This window comes from Lissotriton helveticus, chromosome 1_1 (genome assembly GCF_964261635.1).
Source record: "Lissotriton helveticus chromosome 1_1, aLisHel1.1, whole genome shotgun sequence".
Lineage (NCBI taxonomy): Eukaryota > Metazoa > Chordata > Amphibia > Caudata > Salamandridae > Lissotriton > Lissotriton helveticus.
The window spans coordinates 1,959,439,715-1,959,466,270 of NC_136057.1; the positions used below are offsets into that span (position 1 = coordinate 1,959,439,715).

The 26,556-nt window shown below is 44.4% G+C and overlaps 1 protein-coding gene across 1 annotated transcript in view; it reads left to right on the plus strand.

The window, feature by feature from the left end:
- ASPM (assembly factor for spindle microtubules) overlaps positions 1 to 26,556 on the plus strand; it is a 453,390-nt gene that overhangs the window by 208,461 nt on the left and 218,373 nt on the right. Inside the window, exons 14-17 of the mRNA XM_078644067.1 lie at positions 684 to 902; positions 3,938 to 4,142; positions 10,309 to 10,454; positions 25,478 to 25,606. Coding sequence (XP_078500193.1) covers positions 684 to 902; positions 3,938 to 4,142; positions 10,309 to 10,454; positions 25,478 to 25,606 — 699 coding nt within the window. The remainder of the gene's footprint in view (positions 1 to 683; positions 903 to 3,937; positions 4,143 to 10,308; positions 10,455 to 25,477; positions 25,607 to 26,556) is intronic.

The window sequence follows — 26,556 nt, forward strand, 5'->3', positions numbered from 1 at the left end:
TTGCTTTTCTGCCTAATAACCACTATTTTTCCTATTCTCAAGGATATTTAATTAGGTTACTCCCTCTCTGTACAGTACAGTATTCACCAGTTCCTTGGTCTATGCTTGCTAAGGGAGTCTTGAAGCATCTAATGCGGAGAATGTTTTTGATTGCCTAATTAACTTCATAAAATATTTAAGAGGAGAGTTTTCAAGAGGAAGTAAATTGATCAACCTAGTTACTTGTACTCCCAATGTACGCTTTCCTCTGGCCATCGTCCCCATCTGTTTGCATCCTTTTGTATCAACACTCCTGTGTAAATGTAGAGAAAATTAATCACAATAGGGAAGATAGAGTTGACATTTGTGGGTGTGAGATTTGTGGGTATGAGATGCTGTGCTTGTCTGGTTTTCAAATTGACTTAACACTTCAAAGTGCTGTAGTGGTTTCTTGTACAAGTAGGAAGTGACATGAGTCTGATAGACTTAGGGTTAGAATAAAGGTTCGCTAATAGCTAGTTTGGGCTTTGTTTGTTCGTGTTGAACATTGCAGCACCAAAGGCAATAACGTCAGGTATAACTTAGTTAACTTTTCAGGTAAGATGGCGATTTCTCATGATTGCACTTGGTTCTTGAAGCTCAGCTTTTTTGGTTATTGCATGGCAAAACAGTCCTCTATTTTAACAGATTGTCTTTTTATGCAGGTGGAGGTTTTACTCAATGTGGATGAAGTAAAAGAAGAGATTACCTTTTTAAAGCAATCCTGGATATTGCAGAAAAAAATTGGTGCCCTAAGATCGTTTTCGAATTTACCAAATATAAAGCGAGCAAGCAGCGGTAACTTTTCATCTTTGAAGTATTCTGAAAATGTTGGACTTTTGATGGAGTGGGTCAATGCAACTTGTGCCTTCTACGATACGAAAGTAAGTGCATTGCGTCTAAATAATTCCGACACTTTTCTGTTATTCCCAATTACTGTAACATCATAATTTGTTGGTATTTATACACCACATAAAGCCTGAAATTCTACTACTATTAGAAGTATGCTAAATTAGCAGGTACCTTAAATTCAGCTACCCACAGTAGCTTTATCCAAGAAAGGCAGATGTGCTTTTCTGGCCCCTTTCGTATGGCATAAGGACTATTATAGGATCCATTCCTCCTTCTGTGATATCAAATTAGGGTAGTAGTTAAATCCAAAATCTTTAAAGTAGTCCCCCCTCGCAACAGTGACAGAGCCTTCATCATTATAGCGCTTCTTACTTGGACAGTGTCAGTTTGTTCAGTGTATGCAAGTCACTGGTGTTTTACGTTAATGGTGAGCATTTGTGAAGAGGAGTTGTCAAAGTAGTGGCTTATGCTTGCATTTAGTGCTCCTGGTGATTGCCTACTCCCTGGCCTTTCACTGTTTTGTCACTTAGTCCAATACATTCATTACATACCATTAGCAACAAACTATGTGATTCTGTAGGTATTTAGTCTGCAGGCAGAGAGTTCTCATCAGCGCCATAGGTGCTAATAAATTTAACACCAGGAGTCTCAGGCACCCTAGTATCTCATTATTAGACACAGCCCTGAACATTTTTGTTTGTACTGGTATGTTCCCAAAATTTGCTCTATGAGCCTAAATCATCTACATTTAAAGGAATCCAAAACCTAAAATCTTACTGTTTCTGTTGAGGTTCAATAGAAAGCACAAAATTGGACTCTTTACAGCTCCCAGCTCATAGAATACGCTTCCTGCCCAATACAGTCAATTCCCGTCCACTACAGTCAATTCCCGTCCACTACAGTCATTGCATACCATCAGCAACAAACTATAGGATTCTGTAGGTATTTTGATTACAGTTATTGTTGTTTGAAAGAAGTATGAGTACATCCTTGAAGCCTTTGATACTTTACTGGTCTTGTGCGAGTGTGATGTCCTTGTCCTGTTACACTGGGTGAGAAGGTACAGAATAATTTTTGTTTTGTATCTTTTAGGTAAGGCATAGGCACACCTCATACATTGTTTTTATTCTGGTTGGCGATAGTTCCTTAGACTGCTTAATCAGTGTTCTGAGAGGGATAATTGTACTTATGTCCTATTTGTCTGATCATTAGTTAGGTCAGCACTTTGATTTTAAAGTGTTTAACCAAACACATGCATTTGCATCTAAAGAGTTAAGAGTGCAAACCTCCCTCTCCACTTTTGCTGCCTCCATTGCCTACATGTTTGCTCTTCCTGGCTAATTCATTTTTCTCACAGAGCATTTGGTGTGCATGATTACCTTTATGAGCAAAATGTATTCTTCAGTCCCTTGACTTTAACTTCTTTTGTCTGTGTGTGCATGGTACTCTGTTCTGGGTGTGTGGTGAGAATTGAATGTAGGCTACCATAGAAGCAATGTCTCCTTGATAGCAGTTACTGTTCCAATGTCTTACTTCTGGATAGTTGCTTTAAATACTGTTGGTTAAAAATATTGACCACCTGAAATCTGCAAGTCTCTGCAATTGAATATTCTAAATTTAGATTACACTTCCCTACGTTTGGATTATAGAAAGCACTTCTGAACTGTCTTCTGCATGGACTGTCCCGGTTTCTGAATTTCAGGCAGTTTTGTCTCCGTCAACCTCTAACCACTTAACTGTGTGCAGAGAGCTACATTATGTCATGTCCCGGTTGCTATCCTAGCCCTACATTGCAAGAGACCCTATGATGTTGTTCCTTCAAGATCATGCATGGTGCTTTGAACTTTAGGGTCAGGGTTTGCTTCCTTTTCCAGGTTTCCCCTCTGTTTTTTGCCAATTAGAATGATATAGAAGATCATCTTTCTCACATGCTCTGATGAAGTGTCACATTGATGATCTTGCAGGTTCTTTAGTAGCAGTGCATGGTGTCGCTTGACTAAACTCCTTTTTAAGCCAAGTGTCCAGGTGCCATGAAACAAATTACACCCCCTTACAACATGTGGTTGGCCATCATCTGCCACATATTGGAGAGTGCTTGGGAAGATGATTATGGACCAAAGTGGAGCATTGTTTATTGACATTACTACCCTGGTGCCGTAGCCAGATATACTACTCGGTTGGTTATCCAGTTTGTGGGGTGTCTAATCTAGTGCCCTGTGTAATATTTCTTCTCAACAAATGGTAAATAAATAACCGTTTACAGTGATGGCTGTATAGTGCTAGAGGGTTTGAGAACTTGATATTTTGGTGAGAGGCCTGTAGGGAGTATGTTGGAGAAATGACATGCTTTGCTAAGAAGACTATTAGATATGCATTGGCTTTTATTCTTCACGACTGTGAATGCCTTGGCCACATTAGTATGTTGATTGTAGCTAAGGAACAGTTCCTGTACAATGGGAAGTTCTTGTCTTGATGATCACTTTGCGTTGTATATTGGTTTTGGGTGGTGGTGATAGATGGGGATTAGTGAAAGGAGATCAGAGCTGGTTTGTGTATACCTAGTTCAGTACGGTCTGTGTAGCCTCTCCACCTAGATGACTTCCTGCTCCGGAATGTTTCCAAATGCTGGGAATTAAAAGTCAGATTACAAGAACAGTAAGTAAATATGAACTTTGCAGTTACTACTAAGTCGTGACCCTACCCTATCACTTTGAAATCAATGTCTAGACTCTAATCCACAATGTCTGGCCGGGTAAAAACGGTGGTTGTCAGTTCTATAGGTAATGATGGTGGCATGTGCAAAGGATACATCTGATGGTATTGCTGAATACCCACAGTCCCCAGCTTCTGCTATGCGACATCGCTTCATGCAGGTACCTTTGCCACATTTCTGGTGACTACCACAAAGTGGGGCAGGGATAAGTCTCTGTTCTTTTGTCCTCTATGGTGTGTTAAATGTATGTGCACCAGAAGTTGCAGTTCATGTCTAAAAGGTAATGCTGCAATATTACTCTACAGCGCTAACATGAAATGATCAATAGTAATCTATTTTTTTGTCTTGAAATAGGTGGAAAACTTTACAGTCTCATTCTCTGACGGACGGGTTCTTTGCTATCTGATTCACCACTACCATCCAAGCTATGTGCCTCTAAGTGAGATATGCCAGCACACAACCCAGACTGTAGAATGCACTGAAGCTGGTTCAATAGGACTAAATTCTTCATCTGAATCCGAGAACTCCTTGGACACATGGCCTATCTCCTTCGACCAAAGTATGTGAAGATTGTTTTTTTAATTCAATTACCTTTATCTATTTGCGGTCAGCCATTTACACTTGGATTCCTTTGTCATAACATGTCCATGATTTGAAACCTCGTTTTAATTTGTATTAAATCATAGAAACATATGTTTTTGATATAATTCTCCCATTCACTCAAAGAGCAACAAACCCCACACTGATAAGACAAGAAAACCAGAAAGACCCATTTTCATTAATAGATGCACTAGGGCACCCCTGCACCATGTCAACAGTCTAGAATATTAGCCATTCATAATGCTAAACTCTTGTCAAACTATCTGGTAGTTGACCAGGTTAGCCTTTCTCTTGAACATTCCTGTCTCCAATTTAAACAAGAAAACCATGTCCATCAGCCAGTCGTGCATCAAAGGTTTCATTCGAGTAATTTTGTATATTGTTTTGCTGTATTTAAAGCTTTTTGTATCTATGGGTGGTGTTCACACACATTCCTATGCATTTTACTATAATCGCCTAAACGGAAGAGCTGTTTGCTATTTTGACGAATAATCCTTTATACCAAATGCTTCTACAAAAAAACATCATCCCCCAAACTACCCAATCTGGTATTGTCACCAAAGCATTGGGGCTCAGGAACAACACTAAAAATGTATTATACTCTTTGTACAAGCCTACTAAAAGACCAGCTTTAAGTATTCTTTGTCACCGAACAGAAAATACAGACTCCCTACTCAAGCAATTTTGGCTCAGCCTTTCCTATAACTCCCTTAGCCGTTATCTTTGCAGACTGAGCACTTAGTAGTTTGAGGGTAAGTTTTCTTCTCATAAAGTATTCACATTAAGGGGGGGGGCAGCTGGTCTGCTACTTCAGCATTATACTCTAGGGGAATCCTTCAGGAACTATCATTAGAGTAAGGAGGCAATGGTTGGGTATAAAAAGAGCAGTTCTTTTTAAGATTTACCATTCAAAAGACCCTCCCGTTCTCCAGCCATACAGCTAGGATAGTAGTGTCTTCCACGAAGCCCTTATGTGTACCCACTGAGGCAGTTGTAACACAATGGAGAAGGATCAGTGCAGGGCAGATTGTCATTTCTGGACAAGCTCTTTTCATCACTATCGCCACATTTAGAAGTAGTGCATTCGCACATTTTGCTTCCACATGTATCTGGCCTTACTGGAAAGAATTCCATTGCTCGTAAGGACTTGGTCTTTTGAGCCCTGTGCCAAAGTGTTCCCTCTTAATCTCCCACAGAACAGTATATGAAGACCAGCCTTGTACAGGCGAATGCCCAGCACTTTAAAACCAGATGAAGGAGCTCATAGTTTACGCTGCACACGCCTGAGTACGCTGTGTAGGAAACCATACTGATTTGCTCCTCACTCTTTTCATACATTGCCCATAAAAATCCCAAGCTGTCCGCAGAAATTAAAAAATACTTTTTAAACATTATCTGCAATTTTCTTTTCATATTTTTTTTAAAAAACTTGTGTTTTATGCAACTGTGTTTTGTTTATTTTTGCAATATTGGGTCAAAATTATTTGTATTATTCTTCTCCACTTTAATCTGGCAATGGAAAGAAAATACATAAATAATAAAATCGGATAATATGCCTTTGGTTAGTACAATTATTACACAACGTATAAACTGTAACACAACAGTTTGAAACTCAGGTCAGTGTTTTTTGTCGAAATTGCCCATTGGACTTCACTGTGCAGTAGAAGGATGTTGGGTCACTGTGTCAAATATTAACCAAATTGTATGCAAAGACCACTTGTGCAATCATCCCGCTTCTTAAGCATATGTGGAAATACCACTTCTAGAAATATTTCAGTATCTTTCTCTTGATTGTTGCTCAGTATATAAACAGTAATGGACCAACTTAAACCGTATATATCGACAGTTTGTTCCAAGTTGCCCAATGGCCTTCAAAACATAACACAGAATGAGGTGAGTTACAGTGACAATGGTTCCTATCACACGTCTTCACAAGCTGTTTTCTATTCATCATATAGACCTATATTGAAACCACGTTGCCCAGCTTTTTTTCTCAGGTGGCTGGTATATATGTTTGGGCTGGTGCTAGACCCAGCGAGAAGAGAAAGTAAGCACATTACTTATTTCTAATACATGAACTGTTGGACCAAGAGTGTACATGGGTAATGCTTGAGATGATCTCACTACTTATGCGAGTGTGTGGACATTTTGCTTTTGCCACAAAGTGGTACTTGCCATACCCGATCTTCTTTGTTTTTGAGTTGGTGATACATACCTTGGTTTTCTTGTTCTAAACCTCCAGTTGATTTGGTGTTCGCTGGGGCCAACCAGGGTACTATCAAGGATGGCGGTATAGTCTGTGTATTGCAGCAGCTGTGTGCATAGGCACTGCAGCGTGGACTGGGTAAACATGTTTCTCATCATGAAAACATTTTGAGTGAATGTTTTGGTTTTCATATTGAGGAGCTAAAGAGTAGCCCTTTTAAAAATATAAATAAATAAATGCATAGCGAAGACCCCCCTCAGGAGTTTGGTATTGTCCCAAGCGCCGTACTCCATCAAATAATGTGGTGATCATCAATAAAGGGGTGGGTCCACTTTAAAAATCTCTGTTAGTTGACTCTTCATCCAAGGAGCGCCAGAGGCCTTACCTTTTATAATCGATTTACCTTCCTGTCAAACAGAATTCCAAAGCCTTGGCCACGTGGCCGGTAGCAATCTTTTTTTTTTTTTTTTTTTTTTTTGTCCGTCCAAAGACAAGTGTGCGGTAACTTTGTATGCTTTACTTAATCCTGCAACTGAACACAGTTGAGACCTGGGCAAACTGATTCATCTAAGCCATTTATTAATTGCTAGAACTTGCTGGAGTGTTTCGTTTTATTGAGTCTAAACATTTTTTGTTTTTTTTAGTTGCACTAATGCTCTCTTAATCCACCTCCTTTTTTTATGCCTTTGCTTTATGGAACTCAGTGCTGCATCATTGTCTAATCCACCTTTTTTTATGCCTTTGCTTTGTGGAACTCAGTGCTGCATCATTGTCTAATCCACCTCCTTTTGTATGCCTTTGCTTTATGGAACTCAGTGCTGCATCATTGTCTAATTCACCTCCTTTTTTATGCCTTTGCTTTATGGAACTCAGTGCTGCATCATTGTCTAATCCACCTCCTTTTTTATGCCTTTGCTTTATGGAACTCAGTACTGCATCATTGTCTAATCCACCTCCTTTTTTTATGCATTTGCTTTATGGAATTCAGTGCTGCATCATTGTCTAATCCACCTCCTTTTTTATGCCTTTGCTTTATGGAACTCAGTGCTGCATCATTGTCTAATCCACCTCCTTTTTTATGAAGTTGCTTTATGGAATTGTGCTGCATCATTGTCTAATCCACCTCCTTTTTTATGCCTTTGCTTTATGGAACTCAGTGCTGCATCATTGTCTAATCCACCTCCTTTTTTATGGAACTCAGTGCTGCATCATTGTCTAATCCACCTCCTTTTTTATGCCTTTGCTTTATGGAACTCAGTGCTGCATCATTGTCTAATCCTCCTCCTTTTTATGCCTTTGCTTTATGGAACTCAGTGCTGCATCATTGACTAATCCACCTCCTTTTTTATGCATTTGCTTTATGGAATTCAGTGCTGCATCATTGTCTAATCCACCTCCTTTTTTATGCCTTTGCTTTATGGAACTCAGTGCTGCATCATTGTCTAATCCACCTCCTTTTTTATGCCTTTGCTTTATGAAACTCAGTGCTGCATCATTGTCTAAACCACCTCCTTTTTTATGCATTTGCTTTATTGAATTCAGTGCTGCATCATTGTCTAATCCACCTCCTTTTTTTATGCCTTTGCTTTATGGAACTCAGTGCTGCATCATTGTCTAATCCACCTCCCTTTTTATGCCTTTGCTTTATGGAACTCAGTGCTGCATCATTGTCTTATCCACCTCCTTTTTTATGCCTTTGCTTTATGGAACTCAGTGCTGCATCATTGTCTAATCCACCTTGACAGAAACCTATTTAATAGTACAACTCCTTTGACTTCCCATTCCATGTAGGACATACCCGCGTAGCTTTCACAGATGATTGTTGACCTACAGTGCAGGGATGAGAGACATCACAGAGTCCAATGACAGAGCAGTTTTTGCACATGGAGCAAATTCTGTGCCTAGCTTGGTTGCTGTCCTGGGGTGCCGTACAGTGTGTGCTGGGTCTTTCCGTGATAACATCTTTATTGTCAGTCCTTCGGTTTGTTTTATTTTGCCACTTTCCTGCCAACTATTCCCATTTGAACAAACAGCTTCTAGCCACCTGAGTTTATGCTGGTTCTAGTGCTTAATCTATTATCTTCCTCTTTTCCACTTAAATTATAAACTGTCGCTATTTGCTGCTTCTGAGATCTGATCTGAAGCCCTGGATTCCTGGCATTTGAGCGGATAATAAATATAACATGATATCATGAGTGAGCTGAGCAGGAATATGAGGTGATCAGAAGTAAGGCTTATGTGCATGAAGAAAAGAGGGCTATGATCATCTAGGACGGATGAATATCTGGGGAGGGGGCTTTGCAAGGAGCAAGGCAAGACCAAGTTCTTCTAAGTATGGGTTGTAACAGCAGAGCTGTCAAAAAGCCGCTTGCATGATATTACATAGAGTGGGCTTTGGGTGCAATCATTAGCTTTCTTCAGCCAGCCTCTTTCAGCCATTGACTTGGGACTTTGTCACTCACGTCTTGGACTGTGGACCATTCTTGGGTGCATCATTATGCCACCACTCGAGTGCTTACATTGAACTGCATCAAGGACTTCTTTACAACTAGAGTCTCTGCTCCTGCTTGCTGACCCATGTCTCTCCAGTGTGCTAAAGCTACATGCATAATAAGCACATTACACCTGGAAATTGTATTCGTTGTTATTGTTCAATAGTTTGGAGAGCTGATTAATGCAGGTGCAGAGCAAATTTAGATAAGAAAAGCAGTTTGGCTATGCACTATTTTAGGGAAGCATTTGGGCTGAACCTCTAAACGTAGTTGGTAGGATTTTTGCTGCAGATGTTTTTTCACACAGTATCACTAACCTGCTTTATTGTTTTTAGGATCTGAAAATTGGGTGAGTGTGTTCACTTCCTGTCATACAATTTACAAACATTTGCTCTTTCTGGTCTGTAACTTAATCCAACCAACACTGCCCTCTTGTCAGCCTGACCTTAAATGTGAACCTCTGTGAATACCATCCATTCATAATATTCGTTTCAGGGCCCCTAGACTTTTATCAGCACAACTTAATTACGTTATTTTGGGACTGTCTCAGAAGATAGCCCGTCTAGCTTAAAAGCAATGATTACTCACTACCATTTAGTAGTTTAACTAGTGGTAGCCAAGGTAATTGCCCTCCTCTTGTGATAGGGCAATCTAAGCTGCATCTACTTTAATTTTGATTATAGATAAAACCATAAAAGCAAAAAGTGGCAGAACAAAATCACAGCAGCCACACCAGTAGCTTATTGTGTTGATGCATCCTGCTACTGTCCCTTTTAAAATTTTTAGGTCTGGTGTTAGCCAAGAACTTTTGATTTTAATAAAAATCTATTTAATATAGTTACATATAGCAGCTTTCAGCCACCTCTCCTGATCCACTAGCCTGTTGGTGTGCCATTCACAGTTTGCTGCTTCTGCCCTCTTCCGCATGGGGCATTGGGCCAGCCTACTGAAACCACTGGTTTACTTCACTTTGAGTGTCTGCATTCTGCTGTCCCACAAGGAGCACATAACCACACAAGCTAGTTCCCTTCAGTGCCAGTCTTTTTGTTTTGACTTTATAATGGCTTTACAGTGGCGTTTGTGTTTAGAGCCTGATGTGATGGCAGGACGCATCGAATGCACATTCCATCTTAGGTTTGTTTCGTGCTTTAATTGAGCCTGTTTTGTTTAGGATGAGACCTCAGCACTGTGCTTCATTGGTTTAAGTATGTTCCACAGTTTCATGTATGACGCATGCATTTGCAGTGTACAATATTTATAAGTCACTATGAGGATGCTGGGGAACATTTACCTCGATTTCTTCTTGACCCTCCACGCTCTTTTTTAACTATCACATTTGAACTGCATTTCTCAGGCATGTTTTACCTGTTTTTCATGTTTCGTTGTTCAAAGTGGACAGTGTTAAATATACTTCTCTTTATGTTCAGCAATTACTAACTCTGCCAAGTATAAAGAGCTTCTGGAAAACGAGAAGAAGAATTTTCATTTATTGAATGCTGCTGTTGCAGATCTTGGTGGTGTACCAGCGATGATTAATCATTCGGATATGTCGAACACGATTCCTGATGAAAAGGTATATTGCATGTATCGGAGCATTCACTGTGGGAACTGCATTTTAGACAAGGACGTGGCTCCGGGTCAGTACCTTTTACCCCAACAAGCCAATCTTTTTGTTTGTCGCGGTTTTTTAGTTTTTAACATTTTACCCTCAGTGTGTGGTATGTAATAAAGATTATATCACTCTTCTGCTTCGGGTTATACTGGCTGTCAAGCTCCCCCCTCCCTGTGGCTCCGACTTCTAACTCTAGTTTGCTTCGGGCCTTTAGCAATGCTTATAGCCCTTGGCATCGGGTTATAATGTTTATTACAAGCCGAGCAATCATATAATTGTCATCTTTGGTGTAGAATATGCTTATGCAGAAGTTTCTTTTTATGTTTTACTTGTTTTCATTATGTTAACATTGTGTAAACCTTTTTACATCCCGCCCTCTCCACTTTCATGTTCAATATTCCGTTATTCCTACCTTTCAAAAGAGTGCCTGCCTCACAGGCCCTGCAGTAGTTTTGGTTGTATTCCAATATCTACACTGGAATCTTTTTCAGCTGCTGGTCATGAGCCAGGTGCAATATATTTGCATTGTTCTTTACTAGTCTTTCAGTAGGAGACCTGAACACAGCCCTAGTTACCTCTATCTCGAGGAAAACTGAAAATATTAAAGATTTGTGTGTCTAGTAATTTCTTTGCCACAAAAGATAAAAAGTCGACTTTTGGCAGGCGGAGACAGGCCTCTATGTACTTTGCAAGTTCACTGGTATTTGTGCTTTTTAGGTCTCGGCTAGTAACGCGCTAAAAGCGCGTTCTCGCCAGAGAACTATAGTCGGCGTCTCAGCAGTCTGAGAACACCGAAGTGAGACAAGACCTGGCCGCGCGCAGCGTTTCCCCATAGGATAACGTTGTGCGTGCGGCTAGGTCTTGTCTCCACAGCATTGCAGGGCAGACCGGATCGCGTCGCGCGCCTCTCTGGAATGCAGGGGGAGTCTGCAGAGAGGCGCGCGGCGCTGATAAGCGTCGATGGTTGTTGTTGCTCTGTGGTGGATCTCGGGTTACCGGTGCCTCCAGCCCTCGCTCGTGCCTCGTGGAAAGCAGGGGGAGCCTGCAGAGGGGCGCCCGCCCAGCATTCTCTATGGCGGCGTCGGATTCCGACGCGCTCCTTCGCCCCCTGAGTGAAAACATCAATGCTGTCGCGCCTCCTCCAGTTCAGAACATATTCCGTTTCCTGCCCCTCCATTTCATATTACACCAGGTGTCCCGATCTTCCCACTGCCCTTTTAAGCGTACACGTGCCCTGTCACCTTTCCTACAATTCCGTCCACGCCTCTTTGTCAAAACGTGCGGTACCCTGGTGTCAGCAGGGGGAGGGCCGAGCAGGGAGGCCGCTGCCTCACCTAGGTGTCTGCTGTACCAGTCCGAGGAGGCATGAAGCGCCGGAAGTGCACGGGGCATGCGCTCCTTTTATTTTACTTCACTTTCCAGACTTATTTGGATGGGCTTAAAAGGAATAGAAGCGGACGCCGTGTGGACTTGTGTAAAGAGGTAAGCGAGAGATGGCAGCGTTGTGGGGGTAAGGGTGGTCGCGCGGTGGCAGGCAAACGAGCAAAGCTTTAAAGCGCTGCTGCAGAAGTGCAGAGCACTCACTGCCGATGGGCACTTCGACCATTCCCATTGTGCGGCGTCTGGGGCCACTTACTAACATCGCGCCGTGAAGCTTATCTTCTAGGCGTGTCGCGCCCGTTCTGTACCATGTGAAGGACACAGCAGTTGTGTGCAGGCGTTCTGCGCGCCCGAATTAATGTTTTATTTCCCCTTCTGTTTAACACTCGAGTAAAATACCTCGGTGAAGTGTGCATTAGAGCATATTTACAATCAGGGTAAGATTGCTGCCAAGACCATAGGCAATTGTAGGCAGTGTGACTTGCTCAGGAGGCCCCCGGGAATAAGTAGGACTGCGTGCTCGGAGGGGTCCCTGCACAAAGTAGCTCTGCACAAAACTTTCGGGGATAATTTCTATAGGTCTTAACAAAACGTGTCAAATCATTGTTCGCTATTTTGCTGCTTGTGCACTACGGAATGGGACAAACAGATTGTGCCCCACTTGTGAAGATGTCTTTTTGGGTCTACTTCTTAGAATGCCAACATCAGAGATAGTGTGAAAGAAGTTTGCTCCATATACTGTATTCGTGTGAATTTTCAGTATTCCATAAGCCAGTGGACTGGCACGTTTTTTGTACCAGTCCAAAGTTTCTGGGATGTGACCCAGGTTGACCGTGCTGCAAATCACGTAGCTGAATGTGTAAGACTGAGTTACAGAGTCCCGACCCCCCACTTCAGCCAAGGGTAGCAGTGCAGAGAGGCCATCGCTTCTCTAGCCTCCTGCCCATGCACTCACCCCAGAGTTTATTTGGAAGGCACCTCCCTCAGAGTGCCAGACTCGAAGTCAGTAATTGCCAGTTGCATTTATTAAATCACATGCAGTTCACTATCATGTGGTGCAAAATCGTGTTAGCTGCACCTTTGACGAATCTGTAAGAGTGTTTTATGTGCCTCTCTGTCTGTGTGTCTGTGTCTGAGTGTATCTGTTTGTGCATCTCAGTTTCTGTTTGTGTTTCTGTCTCTGTGTATGCATGTCTGTGTCTGCAACTCTGTCTCTGTGTGTCTGTTTCTGTGTGTGTGTTTTTGCCTGTATGTGCAACTTTGTCTTGGTGTTGGATCTCTGTCTAAGTGTGTGTTTCTGTATTTTTGTGTGTATGTCTTTGTCTTAGTGACTGAAAACCTGTTTTTGTGTGTTCATCTATTTTTATTCCCACTTAAAGCCCTGCCTCACCCTGCATCTCTGACTGCCCATAGTAATCTTGGCCTTCTAATTCACAAGAGCTTGTGTTTTCTGTAGTGTTTCCATCCAACTCCCCCACTCCATCCATCCCTCGCCCCACACGCCATCCCTCGCCCCACACGCCATCCCTCGCCCCACACGCCATCCCTCGCCCCACACGCCATCCCTCGCCCCACACGCCATCCCTCGACCCACACGCCATCCCTCGCCCCACACGCCATCCCTCGCCCCACACGCCATCCCTCGCCCCACACGCCATCCCTCGCCCCACACGCCATCCCTCGCCCCACACGCCATCCCTCGCCCCACACGCCATCCCTCGCCCCACACGCCATCCCTCGCCCCACACGCCATCCCTCGCCCCACACGCCATCCCTCGCCCCACACGCCATCCCTCGCCCCACACGCCATCCCTCGCCCCACACGCCATCCCTCGCCCCACACGCCATCCCTCGCCCCACACGCCATCCCTCGCCCCACACGCCATCCCTCGCCCCACACGCCATCCCTCGCCCCACACTCCAGTCCTCGCCCCACACTCCAGTCCTCGCCCCACACTCCAGTCCTCGCCCCACACTCCATCCCTCGCCCCACACTCCATCCCTCTCCCACACTCCATTCCTCGCCCACAATCCTTCCCTTGCCCGCCCACACTCCATCCCTTGCCCTCCCTCTATCTCTCTCTCGCCCTCCCTCTATCTCTCTCTCGCCCTCCCTCTTTCTCTCTCTCGCCCTCCCTTTATCTCTCTCTCGCCCTCCCTTTATCTCTCTCTCGCCCTCCCTCTATCTCTCTCTCGCCCCCCCCCTCTATCTCTCCCCCCCCTCTATCTATCTCTCACCCTCCCTCTATCTATCTCTCACCCTCCCTCTATCTATTTCTCACCCTCCCTCTATGTATCTCTCGGCTGCCCTCTATCTATCTCTCGCCCTCTATCTATCTCTCGCCCTCTATCTATCTCTCGCCCTCCATCTATCTCTCGCCCTCCATCTATCTCTCTCCCTCTATCTCTCTCCCTCCCTCTATCTCTCGCACTCCACCTATCTTTCGCCCTCCCTCTATCTATGTTTCGCCCTCACTATCTATCGCATCACCACAGCACCACTCAGCACCACCACAGCATCACTCAGGGGCATCACAACATCACTATGCGCTACCAAAATGCTTATAAATACAACAGTAACTTACAATATTATTATAATATAATATTATTGCCAACATTGCTTAATCTTTTTCAACAGCTATCATCTTGCAAATCATCTTTATACACCAATGCAGACTTTGCTAAAAATTTAATGCAACACATTGTCATATACAATGCCAGTAACTCAAACTTTAATGCTGCGAGACCTATTGCATTGCAAATGCGTGTTTTCTTGTAGTACGCTAAACTAAAGCGAGTAATTGAGTGTTCATAGTGCTGTGTTATCTAGCAATCTGAATAAATGGACATTTTTTGAGTATCTGCACCAGAATCCTATTTGGTAACTAGTTTATCAGATCCAAGCAAATTTAATTACATCCTTGAATTTAATCCAGCTTTTGGTCATGACAACCATGGGTACATAATGCAAACCGAAGTTGGAAACAATGGCAAGCTTAACAAAATGCAACGCCCTAGCAATATATTTTAAGACTGTTTACAACAGCAGATAAACAGGGCTTCCGTTTTATTGGGGGTAGTGTTTTCTTGAACAGATGAATTCAGTTTATTTCTGAATTGGAGGAAAGTTGTGGTTACTGTTAAGTCGATGAGGACGCTGTTCCATATTTTGAGTGCATAGATGGAGAAGGCTTAATTTGTTTTTCCCCTACTTTCATTTCTCAAGTCTCCAGTCTGGCAATTCCCGCTCTCCTGGTGTGTCAATATCTGCCTTGGGTGAATAATGTCGCTCTCCGACATTTGCCTGCATGTTTTTTGCCAAGTGTTTTTTTTTTTTGGGTGATGCAGCTGGTTCTGAGACTGATGTAGGCCTGGAAAGGGAGCAAATGTAATTTCTTTACTGATAGTATGGTTTTGTCCAACTTCTTCAGACTTTTGCAACATGTCATAGTGTATAGTATACATTTCGTTAGTCACAAAATACACAAAAGATGATGGGAGGCTGCTTGCAACAAGTCTAACCGCTGGCAATAGCTCAGGGTAGCACTCTAACCATCGTTCATTTGCTCACCATGCCACCACAGTTTGGACCCAGCCATATGCAAATCAGTCTTGACCCTGCCCCTCAAGAGAATAGTCCAGTCCAAACTGCCAGGCCCTCCCTGAACCGGAACAATAAGCAACCCATGTTATGGGCTCATTAGCCCATGTTCACTGTGTAACTGGAACCAAGCTATACCCGGGTGAATAGCCCATAACTAGGGCAAAACCGATCCTGGGTTGCTCGTATTCCAGTCAGGGGAACCTGGCTTGGCAGGTCGATCTGGACTGTTCCCATGAGGAACATGGTCATGACTGTTTTCGATATGGCTGGGTCCAAACTGAGTAGGTCCACACTGAGGTGAGCTAAAGAATGATGGGTTTGAGGGCTACCCCGAGGTATTGCCAGTTGTTAGACTTATTGAAAGCAGCCTCCCATCACCTTTTGTGTGTTTCATGTATCTTTCATTACTGCCAGTATGGTGCCTGAGAGTCTGTTAAAGGAAGTGTTGCTTCCATCCCAGAGCCTATTCTTTTAGTTTAGGGTAAACATTGTTTCACTTTTTCAGGAAAGATAGCTGGTACCACACAGTTTTGGTTGTCTTGGAAATGTGTCCTTTCAAGCAGAGGTTTGTGTTGAGGGTAAAATTGGGGAAACTTTTGTTGGCTGCCCACGCCAGCAAAAAAGCAGTTTAGCGTCTAAGCAGGTTTTGTAGCATTGAATGTCATGAACTGTAGAGATTTGGCGGGAGAGTTGTCTTATCAATGTATTGATGAATATTATTGGTGTAGAGTATGGACCCAGGTAGTTATTTGTTGATAGTGCAGTGAAGATGGGGGAAAAGGATGGATAGATGGATAAAGTAGTTGGCTGAGGACTGCTTTGTCGATGATTTTTCTGATGAAAATCTGTTGATTGTGAGGTGATCATCTCAATTTGTTCAGGTTTCTGTAGCAGAGGACGTAATACCATTTTTTAAGGTTGTCCAGAAGGTTTCTTGGCTAGGGGGATGTGATGATGATCCTCCGTAGTGAAGTGAGGGCATTATTGTAAAGAGTTTTGATCATTCACTATACAATGTTGTCTTCATCAGAGGAGACCTACGTTAAGTTGAAAATGTTGGTGAGTTCAGTGTTTGGGAGGGCTGGAGGCAGACAGAATGTCTTTTTGAGTTGTCTGTTCCGGATCTGATTTTGAGAGTTACCGCATTGCACTTGTTGAATAACTATGGCATGTGAATATCTGGCAGTGGGTTGACATAGAGTTTGACTGATTTGAAAAATGCTTTGCTTCTATTAGCTGCTCTATTGATGATCGCATTATTGAGAATTTATTTCTGGTTGTGATTAGTGACCTGCCTGCTGCACAGTGCTTTGAGTTGGTTGAGGACATAGAGAGTTATTATTAGTTTCCATTTCTTTTCTTGTCACTTTGTATAGTGTACTTCTTCTCTTAGTCAGTGAGGCTTTAGTTAAAACCATTTTATTTCAGCACATTGCGGTAGGTAATAATGTGGTCTTTCCTAAATATTTACCTTTCTGTTGGGTTTGCAATGTAGAGACGGAGTAGAAAGAGAATGCGTTTTAGGATGATATGTTACCTGTGGGAACATTGTTTCCTCTGGGAACATTGTTAAAGACGGCCATTGGTTTCCTCTGCTGATTCTTTATACCATTTTGCCTCTTAGTGTATGCTGAGTATTTCTAATAAGTATTAAGAAATATGCATTGGTGTGTGCCCACATCCATTTGTATGCACGGTGAGGCCATGTATACTATCCAGTATTGTCACTTCTGGTTGTGTGGAACAACCTTTCTGCATTGATGAAGATGTTTGTTGCTCCCTTTGTTCTGCAAACATTTTCTGACGTTTAATCCTGGTGCCATTCCGGTGCAAATCAAGACTTAAGAACAGCAATGGCCAGTAGAAACCATTTTAGAGAAGTAATTCACATTTTACCAGACCCCAATGTAGGTCCTACCATTTTATCTTTAGAGTAAAAGTAATGTCAATAGGTGTAAAATTGGTCCTGGTCTATTGTCATTCTAGAAAAGGGAAATGTTTTAGGGTTCTGATGAATGATTTATTCGGTACCAAACTGAAGTGATTAACACTTTTAAACTAGCGTTATGCGTTCATGAAATGCCTCTAGTTGATCTAGTTCAGGGGTGCTCAAAATAAATCTAAGGAACAGATCTTCATGATATCCACATGAGATAGATGTACATTCAGATACTGGTAATGGTGCTCAAATACATTGTTATTGTAAACATATAGAATGTGTCTGTTCTTTCTGGATCTACAGTGGCCACGCCTGATGTTCTTGACTGCAGATAAGCTTGGTCTTTCAGTTTTTCATTAACGGCTCATTGCAATGCAGTGTTTGAGATGCATCATTTAGCGCAGCTTGATTGAAGCTTTATATCTTTAACATCTCTACATCAACTATGCATGAAATGCTAAAGCATGGGCTTTATCCTTGCTAAGTACCCACCAGTCTAAGGAACTTTACTACCAAAAGTAACTGGATTGCCAAGTAACTGGATTGAAAAAGTAACTGGTTTTCACGCTTACCTGCTTGACGGAGATCTGGAGCCTGCGAAGACCTGCGTTCTCCCCTCGTCCTCGCCGGACTATTCCTGGACGCTCTTGGATCGATTCTTCCTGGACGCTCGCATGCAGACACCCCCATCGCCTCGCCGAGACTGGGAGGCTGGAGCTCGGGGACGGAGGACTGCTCGGTGGGTCAGTGCGGAGGTTCGGAGTCGGCTGGAGCCTGTGGAGCTGCTGGGGGACTCTCACACGCCTGAGCGGCCGCGTCTAGAGTCTGCCCCGCCTCGCCTGGCTGCTGCGTTTCCCCGCGGGACCTGGGACGGAGGTCCGGAGCCCACCTGGCCTCGGGCGCTGCACACGGCTTGAGGCGGAGGGGGTCAGAGGCGCGGATGCGGGGCTGCAACGGGAGCAAGCACCGAGAGCCACCCTGTGTGAGCCACCCGTGAGACGCCTGGCGGTGCGGTTCGGCGGGACCCCCGTGCTCTCCTGGCACAGCAGGCACTGGTTGCCGGATCGGTGAGACTGGACGTGGCCCCACCCCCCCCCCCCCCCCCATGATCCTGCGTGCGGTGGTGGTGGCGCACACCAGGGCATGCTTGCAGCCGGTGAGCCTGTACCTCAGGACAGGAAGAGTGAAGAGCCCGATTCACCATCAGCTATCTACAACACAAGCAAGCTACAGCAAGAAGAACAGACCTCAACCTGCCACTAACAACAGCTGTGCACATTTATGGCCGGACCATCGACAACTGCAACACTCTGCTGGAAAACTCAACATGCTTTGTGAGCAGTATATACAAAAGGTATTTATTTCCCCCCACCCCACTCGCGGGCTCTCATTTTTAAACCACATCCTTTTTAAACCACATCCTTTGTTCAAAATGGCTGGGGCCATAAAACTGTAGCCATAAATCCCCTCTGGTACCGCTGTTGCCCACGAGGCTCCTCAATTCAACTCCTCCACACAAGACCTCCAAAAATAAAGATAAGACTCTCGCCCAGCAAGCTGGGGGCGGGGATTGCTCAAACAGAAAAGAAAAGGCATTTCCCCTGCTCCCAAAGTAATAACAACAGACAGAGGACTAATGTCTCTATCTCCCCTTTCTGATCGGCCATATTAGAATGGCTCCTCGGCGACCATCTTGGACTAGTCATTTTTTGCACCATATGTACTAAGAACTAGACTCCTTAGGCTATTTCTAATCGTATTCTGCACTTTTTACGTAACTGGTACTCATGTCACTTTTCCTTCACCTGTAATGCAACGTTCGCTACCTCATATCTAGCTAGGAACTGGGCTTGCTCAAACGGAACCTGGAACTTCCCTTCCTTGCTCTCAAAGCAATAACAACAAAAAAAGGACTACCGTCTCCAGCCCCCCTATCTGGCGGCCATTTTAGACTGACCTCGCTCTCTATTCAGCGGCCATCATGGACTAGTCATTTTCATGATCTGACAATACCCTAAGAATAGGCCTTATTAGGCTATTCTCAACCACCGCATACTTTTCATAGCGCTGTAGCTAAACCTTAGTGGGATTAGTGGACGTTTTTACTATATTACTACATATTTTTATATCATATTGTTTATTACGGTATTATAATGCTACTTGGATATAATGCACTGATCATTACCTCATATATTTCTGGCTGCTCACTAGTGTCATTCTGACACGTGTAACTTGTTGTTTGCATCTGTACTGTGTTCTTTTTCTTTTACCACTAGTATTATACTTCTACCTGTATACTGCACATTTTTTGTAAGCGACACCCAGCTCACTGTTTATTCTTGCATTGCACTACTGTCACTCCATTTTTGTGACTCAGGTAACTTGTGGTTTGTACCTATATTGTTCCTTTTTTACCACTAGTATTATATTGCTACTTGTATACTGCACATTCCTTTTTTTTACCACTAGTATTATATTGCTACTTGTATACTGCACATTTCTGTAAGCGACACCCAGCTCACTTGTGATTTTGGCATTGCACTACTGTTCACCCCAGACACTTTGTACATTTTATTGGTAAACTGCACCCTTTTTCACTTTTTATTTTTGGACTGCACCAATTGCTACCTCTTATATTTTGGTTATGGGAGTTGCTCACTAATGTCTCTTTTGTCACAAGTTATCGCTCACCCTCCCATACCCACCTAAATATCAATCCCAAAATGGATCCGATTGGCAAGCACACACATAAAATCACTTACCCTTCCATACTCACCAAAAAAGCCGCTAAGCGCTTTAAACATAACTTCCTGAGGTCCCACCCTGAAACTCCCTTTGCAGACACCTACCACTCATCGGTCAATGGACCCCTGAAGACCGACATCATCTTCCACACCACGCGCAGAGCCCAATGGAGAAAAGCATTCCTCACCTTACTCAACATCCCCACTACCAGGAAATCAGCCCATAGCCTTACTCTCACCATCGCATCCTCCCTACTCTTCCCAGGCAGAGATACCATCACTATCTACAATAACTGGATAGTTCTATTTCAATCCACAGATAGGAACCTGAACCTACTAGATAACCTGTTCCCCACTTTCAAGGAACACCTCTCCAATCCGCGGACCTACACTCATATCACACAAGGTTCTACCACCCCTGACTTCACAGCTTCCTCCACTCATAACACCGCCAACACATCGCAGCACCAGGTAGCTCACTCCAGGACAGCACACTCCTCACTCAGGGACACACCGACCACCCCAGACTTCTGAGTCCCCTCCCACCACCCTTCTATTCCAGTTCAACACCGGGTAGCTACCACACACGATTCAAGGACGGTCACTGATATCTCCCTCTCATACACCACTCGCACTCCCACCCCTCCTACCAAACCTCGGTCAGCCACGCATACCATTAACAATCCTCTCTCCCCTGTCATCACAGCTCCCACCCAGAACACATCCAAACTAGTTCAACACCAGTACGTCACTGACAACGACAAATCCCACTCTTTATGCCCCCCCAGTCTCAGTCCCCATTACACTCTTACTAACTACGCAGAACATACCTTATCTCTTAATTTAACTCCCCCTTCCCACAACAACACGCACCTCTCCTCTACCCCAGGCACCTCCATCATCCACCCACCTACTGTACACACCTCACACTCCTCAATCACAGACTTAGGTCGCCCACCCACATTGCCCAGCCACACCCCCTCCCCCCCCACCAACACCCTCACATCCTTTCATTCCACTCCCATTCTTTTCAGCCCCCGACCACAACGCCTCTAACATATCTCAGCCCCAAAACGACACGCACCTCGCCTCTTCCACCGGCACCTTAGTCATGCGCCCATATACTGTTGGTACCCCACACCCCTCCCCAATCACAGACATAGATCTTTCCCCCACATACACCAACAGTACCACCTCCCCCCTTTCACCAGCCCACATTCCCATTCTTTTCACCCATGGCACCACAGCTTCCTCCCACAATCCGCCTAACCGAGTTCAGCACCGGACCGACATGCACACAGACAAACACCACCCTTTACCCCCCCAATTCTCAGCCCCCACTTCCACCCATTAACTAACCACACAGAACACGCCTCGATCAACTCAACTCCGCCTCCTCAAAAAAGAACGACATACAATCACACTCCCCCCCATTCTCACTCCCCACTACCCTACATGCGCCCCCATCTCCACTAACCCACGCCCATCCTCCACCATGCACTCTCCGCCTAACACCAATATCCTCTTCCATACCACCAATCTCCCCCCTATGTCATCCACCCCTAACGCTCCAATGTCCACCACCAACGCACATCCCTCACTAGACTACGTCATGGCCTCCCTCCTCCAGCTCAAAGAAGACATTCACATCATCAAACAACTACTCTGTACGCATTCCAGTCACTCCTCACCCACCACCCTCCTCAAGCTCAAAGAAGACATTCACACCATCAAACAATTACTCTTCACACACCCCAGACACCTCTCACCCACCTTCACCAGCACCACACTACCTAGCAGGACCTCCATCCGGTCGGCTGACTCTCGCTATCTCATTCGCAATCAGCGCCCCCCGCACGGGACTTCCATACCTGTTCGCAATCGTGAAAACCGCCCCCAGTGCTCCCGTAACACACTATCGGAACTTGACACAGTCACCCTCCTCCGCTCCTACGACCAATCTCCCCTTAACAACATACCCACCACCCCCGCGCCATTCCAACGATTCTTCCAAACGCCCTTAGACCCCCCACACTAAACAATAGAAGTTCTATCCTTAGTAACCTGAGAAAAGTCCCTCTCGCTATAGAACCCCTTCCACTCTCGACACACCACGTCTCAAATGCACCCTCCTCAATTGCAGATCGGCCTCTAAGCACTCCTCTGCAATCGCTGATCTCATCTTAACACTGGACCTTGATCTAATCATCATGACTGAAACGTGGCTAACTGAATCTTCTACACCTGTAATGGACATTTTGGTTCCCCCCAACTACCACATTACTAGACTAGACAGGGTTGGACAAAAAGGTGGGGGAATAGCATGTATACACAGGAGTAACCTCTCTGTCCTGAAAGTAACCTCCCCCTCCCTACCCTCCCTAACTTCCTGTGAATACATTTGCCTCGATATTATCAGTGAGGGCAAACCAATATGCTCCCTTCACGGCATTTACCACCCGCCAGGGGACAACCTTACCTTCTCGCAACAAATCATGGACTTGATCACAACCAATTCAGGGCGACAACTCACACAAATATACCTTGGTGACTTCAACCTCCACTGGAACGATCATAATGACGCGGTGGTAAATAGTCTTAAAAACTTCCTCGACGCCCTTGACCTCACCCAAATATGCAAGAGCCCGACCCACGAGAAAGGCTCTATCATTGACCTTATCATCTCCAAAGAGGACTCTATCCAACCCTGTGACTGGTCAGATCATCATATTGTCACATTCTTTATCAATGAAAAAGTCAAATTTAACACGGCTCAATCCTGCAAGCCCAAAGTCTGGAAGAGAGACCTAAAAAAACTCAACTCAAACTCTCTACCCCCCAACAGCTGCAACCTCTTACTTCCTCCTACTGGCGTTATGGATGTCCAATCCTTGACGGATCACTATCTTAACGCTATGACCTCTATAGTCAACGAAGCTGCACCTATGCAGTTAAAAAGAGCCTCCACAAAAATGTCCAATCCTTGGTACAATGGGAGTCTCAATGACGATAGACTGGCCATGCGAATGGCAGAACGCATCTGGAGATCAGCTCCCTTCCCACTGCACTTAAAAACGCTGAAGAAAAAGAGAAATGCCTACTTCAGGAAAATAAAACGTTCAAAATCAGATTTCTTCAGGCGTCAGCTGGACCAAGCCAAAAATCGGCCGAGAAAGCTGTTTGAACTAATTAGAACACAATCCAAGGAACACCCCCAACCACTCAGTACTGCGGGCGAAGCACCCTCCTGTGAAGACTTCGCCTCTTTCTTTATCCAAAAAACCGACAACATAAAGAACGATCTCCTCATTGACTTAAGCCTCTACCCCAAGCCCCAATGCACAGCACCCACTGAACTAAAAAACAACGCCACATGGTCATCCTTTGTCACCTACTCGGAAGAAGAAATTGGTAGACTTCTCAGCACAGTGAAACCAGCCAATCACCTCACAGACCCCCTTCCTGCCAACGCTGTCAAAGACCTTACCCCGTCACTCCTCCCGCTCTGGACTAAAATTATCAACAGTTCACTTCAACAAGGGACCATCCCCGACTCCCTCAAAGTTGGACAAGTCACACCACTACTAAAGAAACCTACAGCAGACCCTTCTGATCTAAATAATTACCGACCCATTACCAATATTCCGACTCTTGCCAAATTGTTGGAAAAATGCGCACAAATACAACTGACTAAACACATTAATCAGTTTGATCTACTCAACCCTCATCAATCAGGCTTCAGAGCAGACCACAGTACAGAAACTGCTATGACTCACATAATTGATGACGCCCTTCAAATTCTAGATAAAAACGACACCTGCCTCCTTATCCTTCTTGATCTCTCTTCTGCATTCGACACTGTCAAACATGAGAACTTACTGGACCTATTAAACACAAGAATGGGTATATCTGGAACGGTGCTCAAATGGTTCACGTCCTTTCTACACAACAGATCGCAGAAATTCAAGAGTAACAACTTGTTGTCTTCGCCAAGACCTGTATCGCTGGGCGTCCCACAAGGATCCACCCTATCCCCAACTTTGTTTAACCTAGTTATGGAACCTCTCACCACCTTGCTACAAGCATCCAACGTTCACTTCCACATGTACGCCGATGACACCCAACTTTATCTCAAATTACAATCTCCCAAAGACATTATGCTTTTAAATTCAACGATCAGAAGCACCCAATCCTGGCTGGCAGCTAATCATCTCAAACTCAATGCTCTCAAAACAGAGTTCCTCCTGATTTCCCCTCCTGCGAAGCTCACTACCGCTCAAATATGGCTTAAACACCTAACCGCACTCCATGTTCATCCAACCATCGTGGACTCCGCAAAATCTCTAGGCATCACACTTGACATCAACCTCAACATGCAGGAGCACATCAACAAGGCAACTAAGGGTGCGAACTACCAGATCAATACCTTAAGGAAACTCAAACCCTTCCTTCCAGCCAAAGATTTTCATACTGCGGTACAAGCACTAGTCATCCCACGAATAGATTACGGCAGCATCGCCCTCTGCGGTCTCCCCCTAACTACTACGGCACCCATAAGAGCTTCTCTAAACGCCGCAGCGAGACTCATAGCTGGATCTAAAAAACACTCACACATTTCCCCTGACCTGAAAGCCCTGAACTGGCTGCCTTTTGAAGCCAGAATACATCTGAAAATCGCCTGCATGACGCACAAGGCTGTCCACCTGAGCACACCCGGATACCTCGCCCAGAAGCTGACGATTTCTGGAGGCTCCAGAAACACTAGAGGCACAAACAATCTACTGCTAAAGCCCCAAAGATTCCGCAAGGAAAAAACCTATAAACGCTCCTTCTCAGGAATGGCACCCAGGATCTGGAACTCACTCCCCCCTGAAATCAGGCTCATCTCCTCTACCATAATTTTTAAGAAAGAAGTAAAGGCTATCCTCATGGCTAAATACACTTGAATTATTACTGGGGATGATATTTACAGACACTGTATCATTCAGTTCTAGTGATCTTTTTGCATTTCGGTATAACTCGTGCTATTGACCTACTTGAGTGTTTACGCCATCATGTATTTGTACTTGTATTTTATTGATGTGTTATGTGATATGTACTTGTACTTTATTGATACTTTATTGATGCATCTGTCTTACCATGCTCCCACATGTACCTTCCTCACCCCAATTGTTATTTACTCACAGGTTGTTCCTTTCGGCTGTAAAGCGCTCTGATATCTGCAACGATCTTGTTCGCGCTATATAAAACTTTCAAAAGAAATAAATAAATAAACTATTGTAAAAAATAATTTTGTTCCCCTCTTACTTTTGCACAGGTGGTTATTACTTATCTCTCCTTTCTCTGTGCACGCCTTTTGGATCTTCGTAAAGAAACCAGGGCGGCCCGCGTCATCCAGTCAGCGTGGAGGAGGTATAAGCTGAAAGCGGAGTTGCAACTTCTTGAGGTACTGCACGTATTTTTTTCTTCTTACCATCCCAGCATGCTACTAATAAATAGGTAATTGAAGTTGCATTCCTCTGCAACTATGTTATCTTATTCTGATGAAAGTATAAAAATTGCCTTTTAATCCTGACTTTGACAATAAGTAGGCATGACCAGTAAAGACCGCAAATAAATAAATAGATATGACAAGAGAAGACTGCAACTATACAAATACAAATTGTTTACATTAAAGGCCATTTAAGTTGCTAATTATGCAGTAAGTTATTTATTTACTTGAGTTTTTCATTGGTTTAATTAAATGGCTTCAGTAATAAAAGTAAACATTGTCATTACATGGTATCTTATACAGTAATCTTCTGCAGTGCTGAGTATCCTTACAAGGTGCACCCACGTCTTTCCCCCAGGCACGAGGCCGCATTGGGCTGTGGTCACTCTTAGTCAGGGTCCCAGGAAGCAGGTGGGGGTAGGTAACAAGGTCAGTTAGGAGGCAGTGTCGAAAGGGGTTTGGCAGCCACTCGAAGTTCACTCACAGGATGCGGAGCAGACCCGGCTCGAGGACAATAGAAGGTCGCACTCAAGGGGTCTTTAAAGCTGTCCGAGACCTGCCCATTTCTGCAAAGCACAGGGCGGGTGGGGGGGGGGAAGGGAAGGGGGGGTTGGGGGGTCACACAGTCACTTGACCCGCTTTCAATAGTTCTTGGAGATGTTCATCCAGCCCCATTACTCACTATGACCAGCAATGCTACCTGGTAAAACGGGGTTGTCGGGGAAGGCCGGTCAGGAGAGGGCAGTTGGTCCGCCACGCTGAGGGGCAAGGAAAAGAACAGAAGATGTAGATGAACGGAGAATGAAGTAGGGGGGCCTCTCGTATGGAGGATGGACCCTGTCGGCTACACGTTGATCAGTGTCGCACCCAGTCACTCCGGGCACAGCCTTGGCTGTGTAGTGATA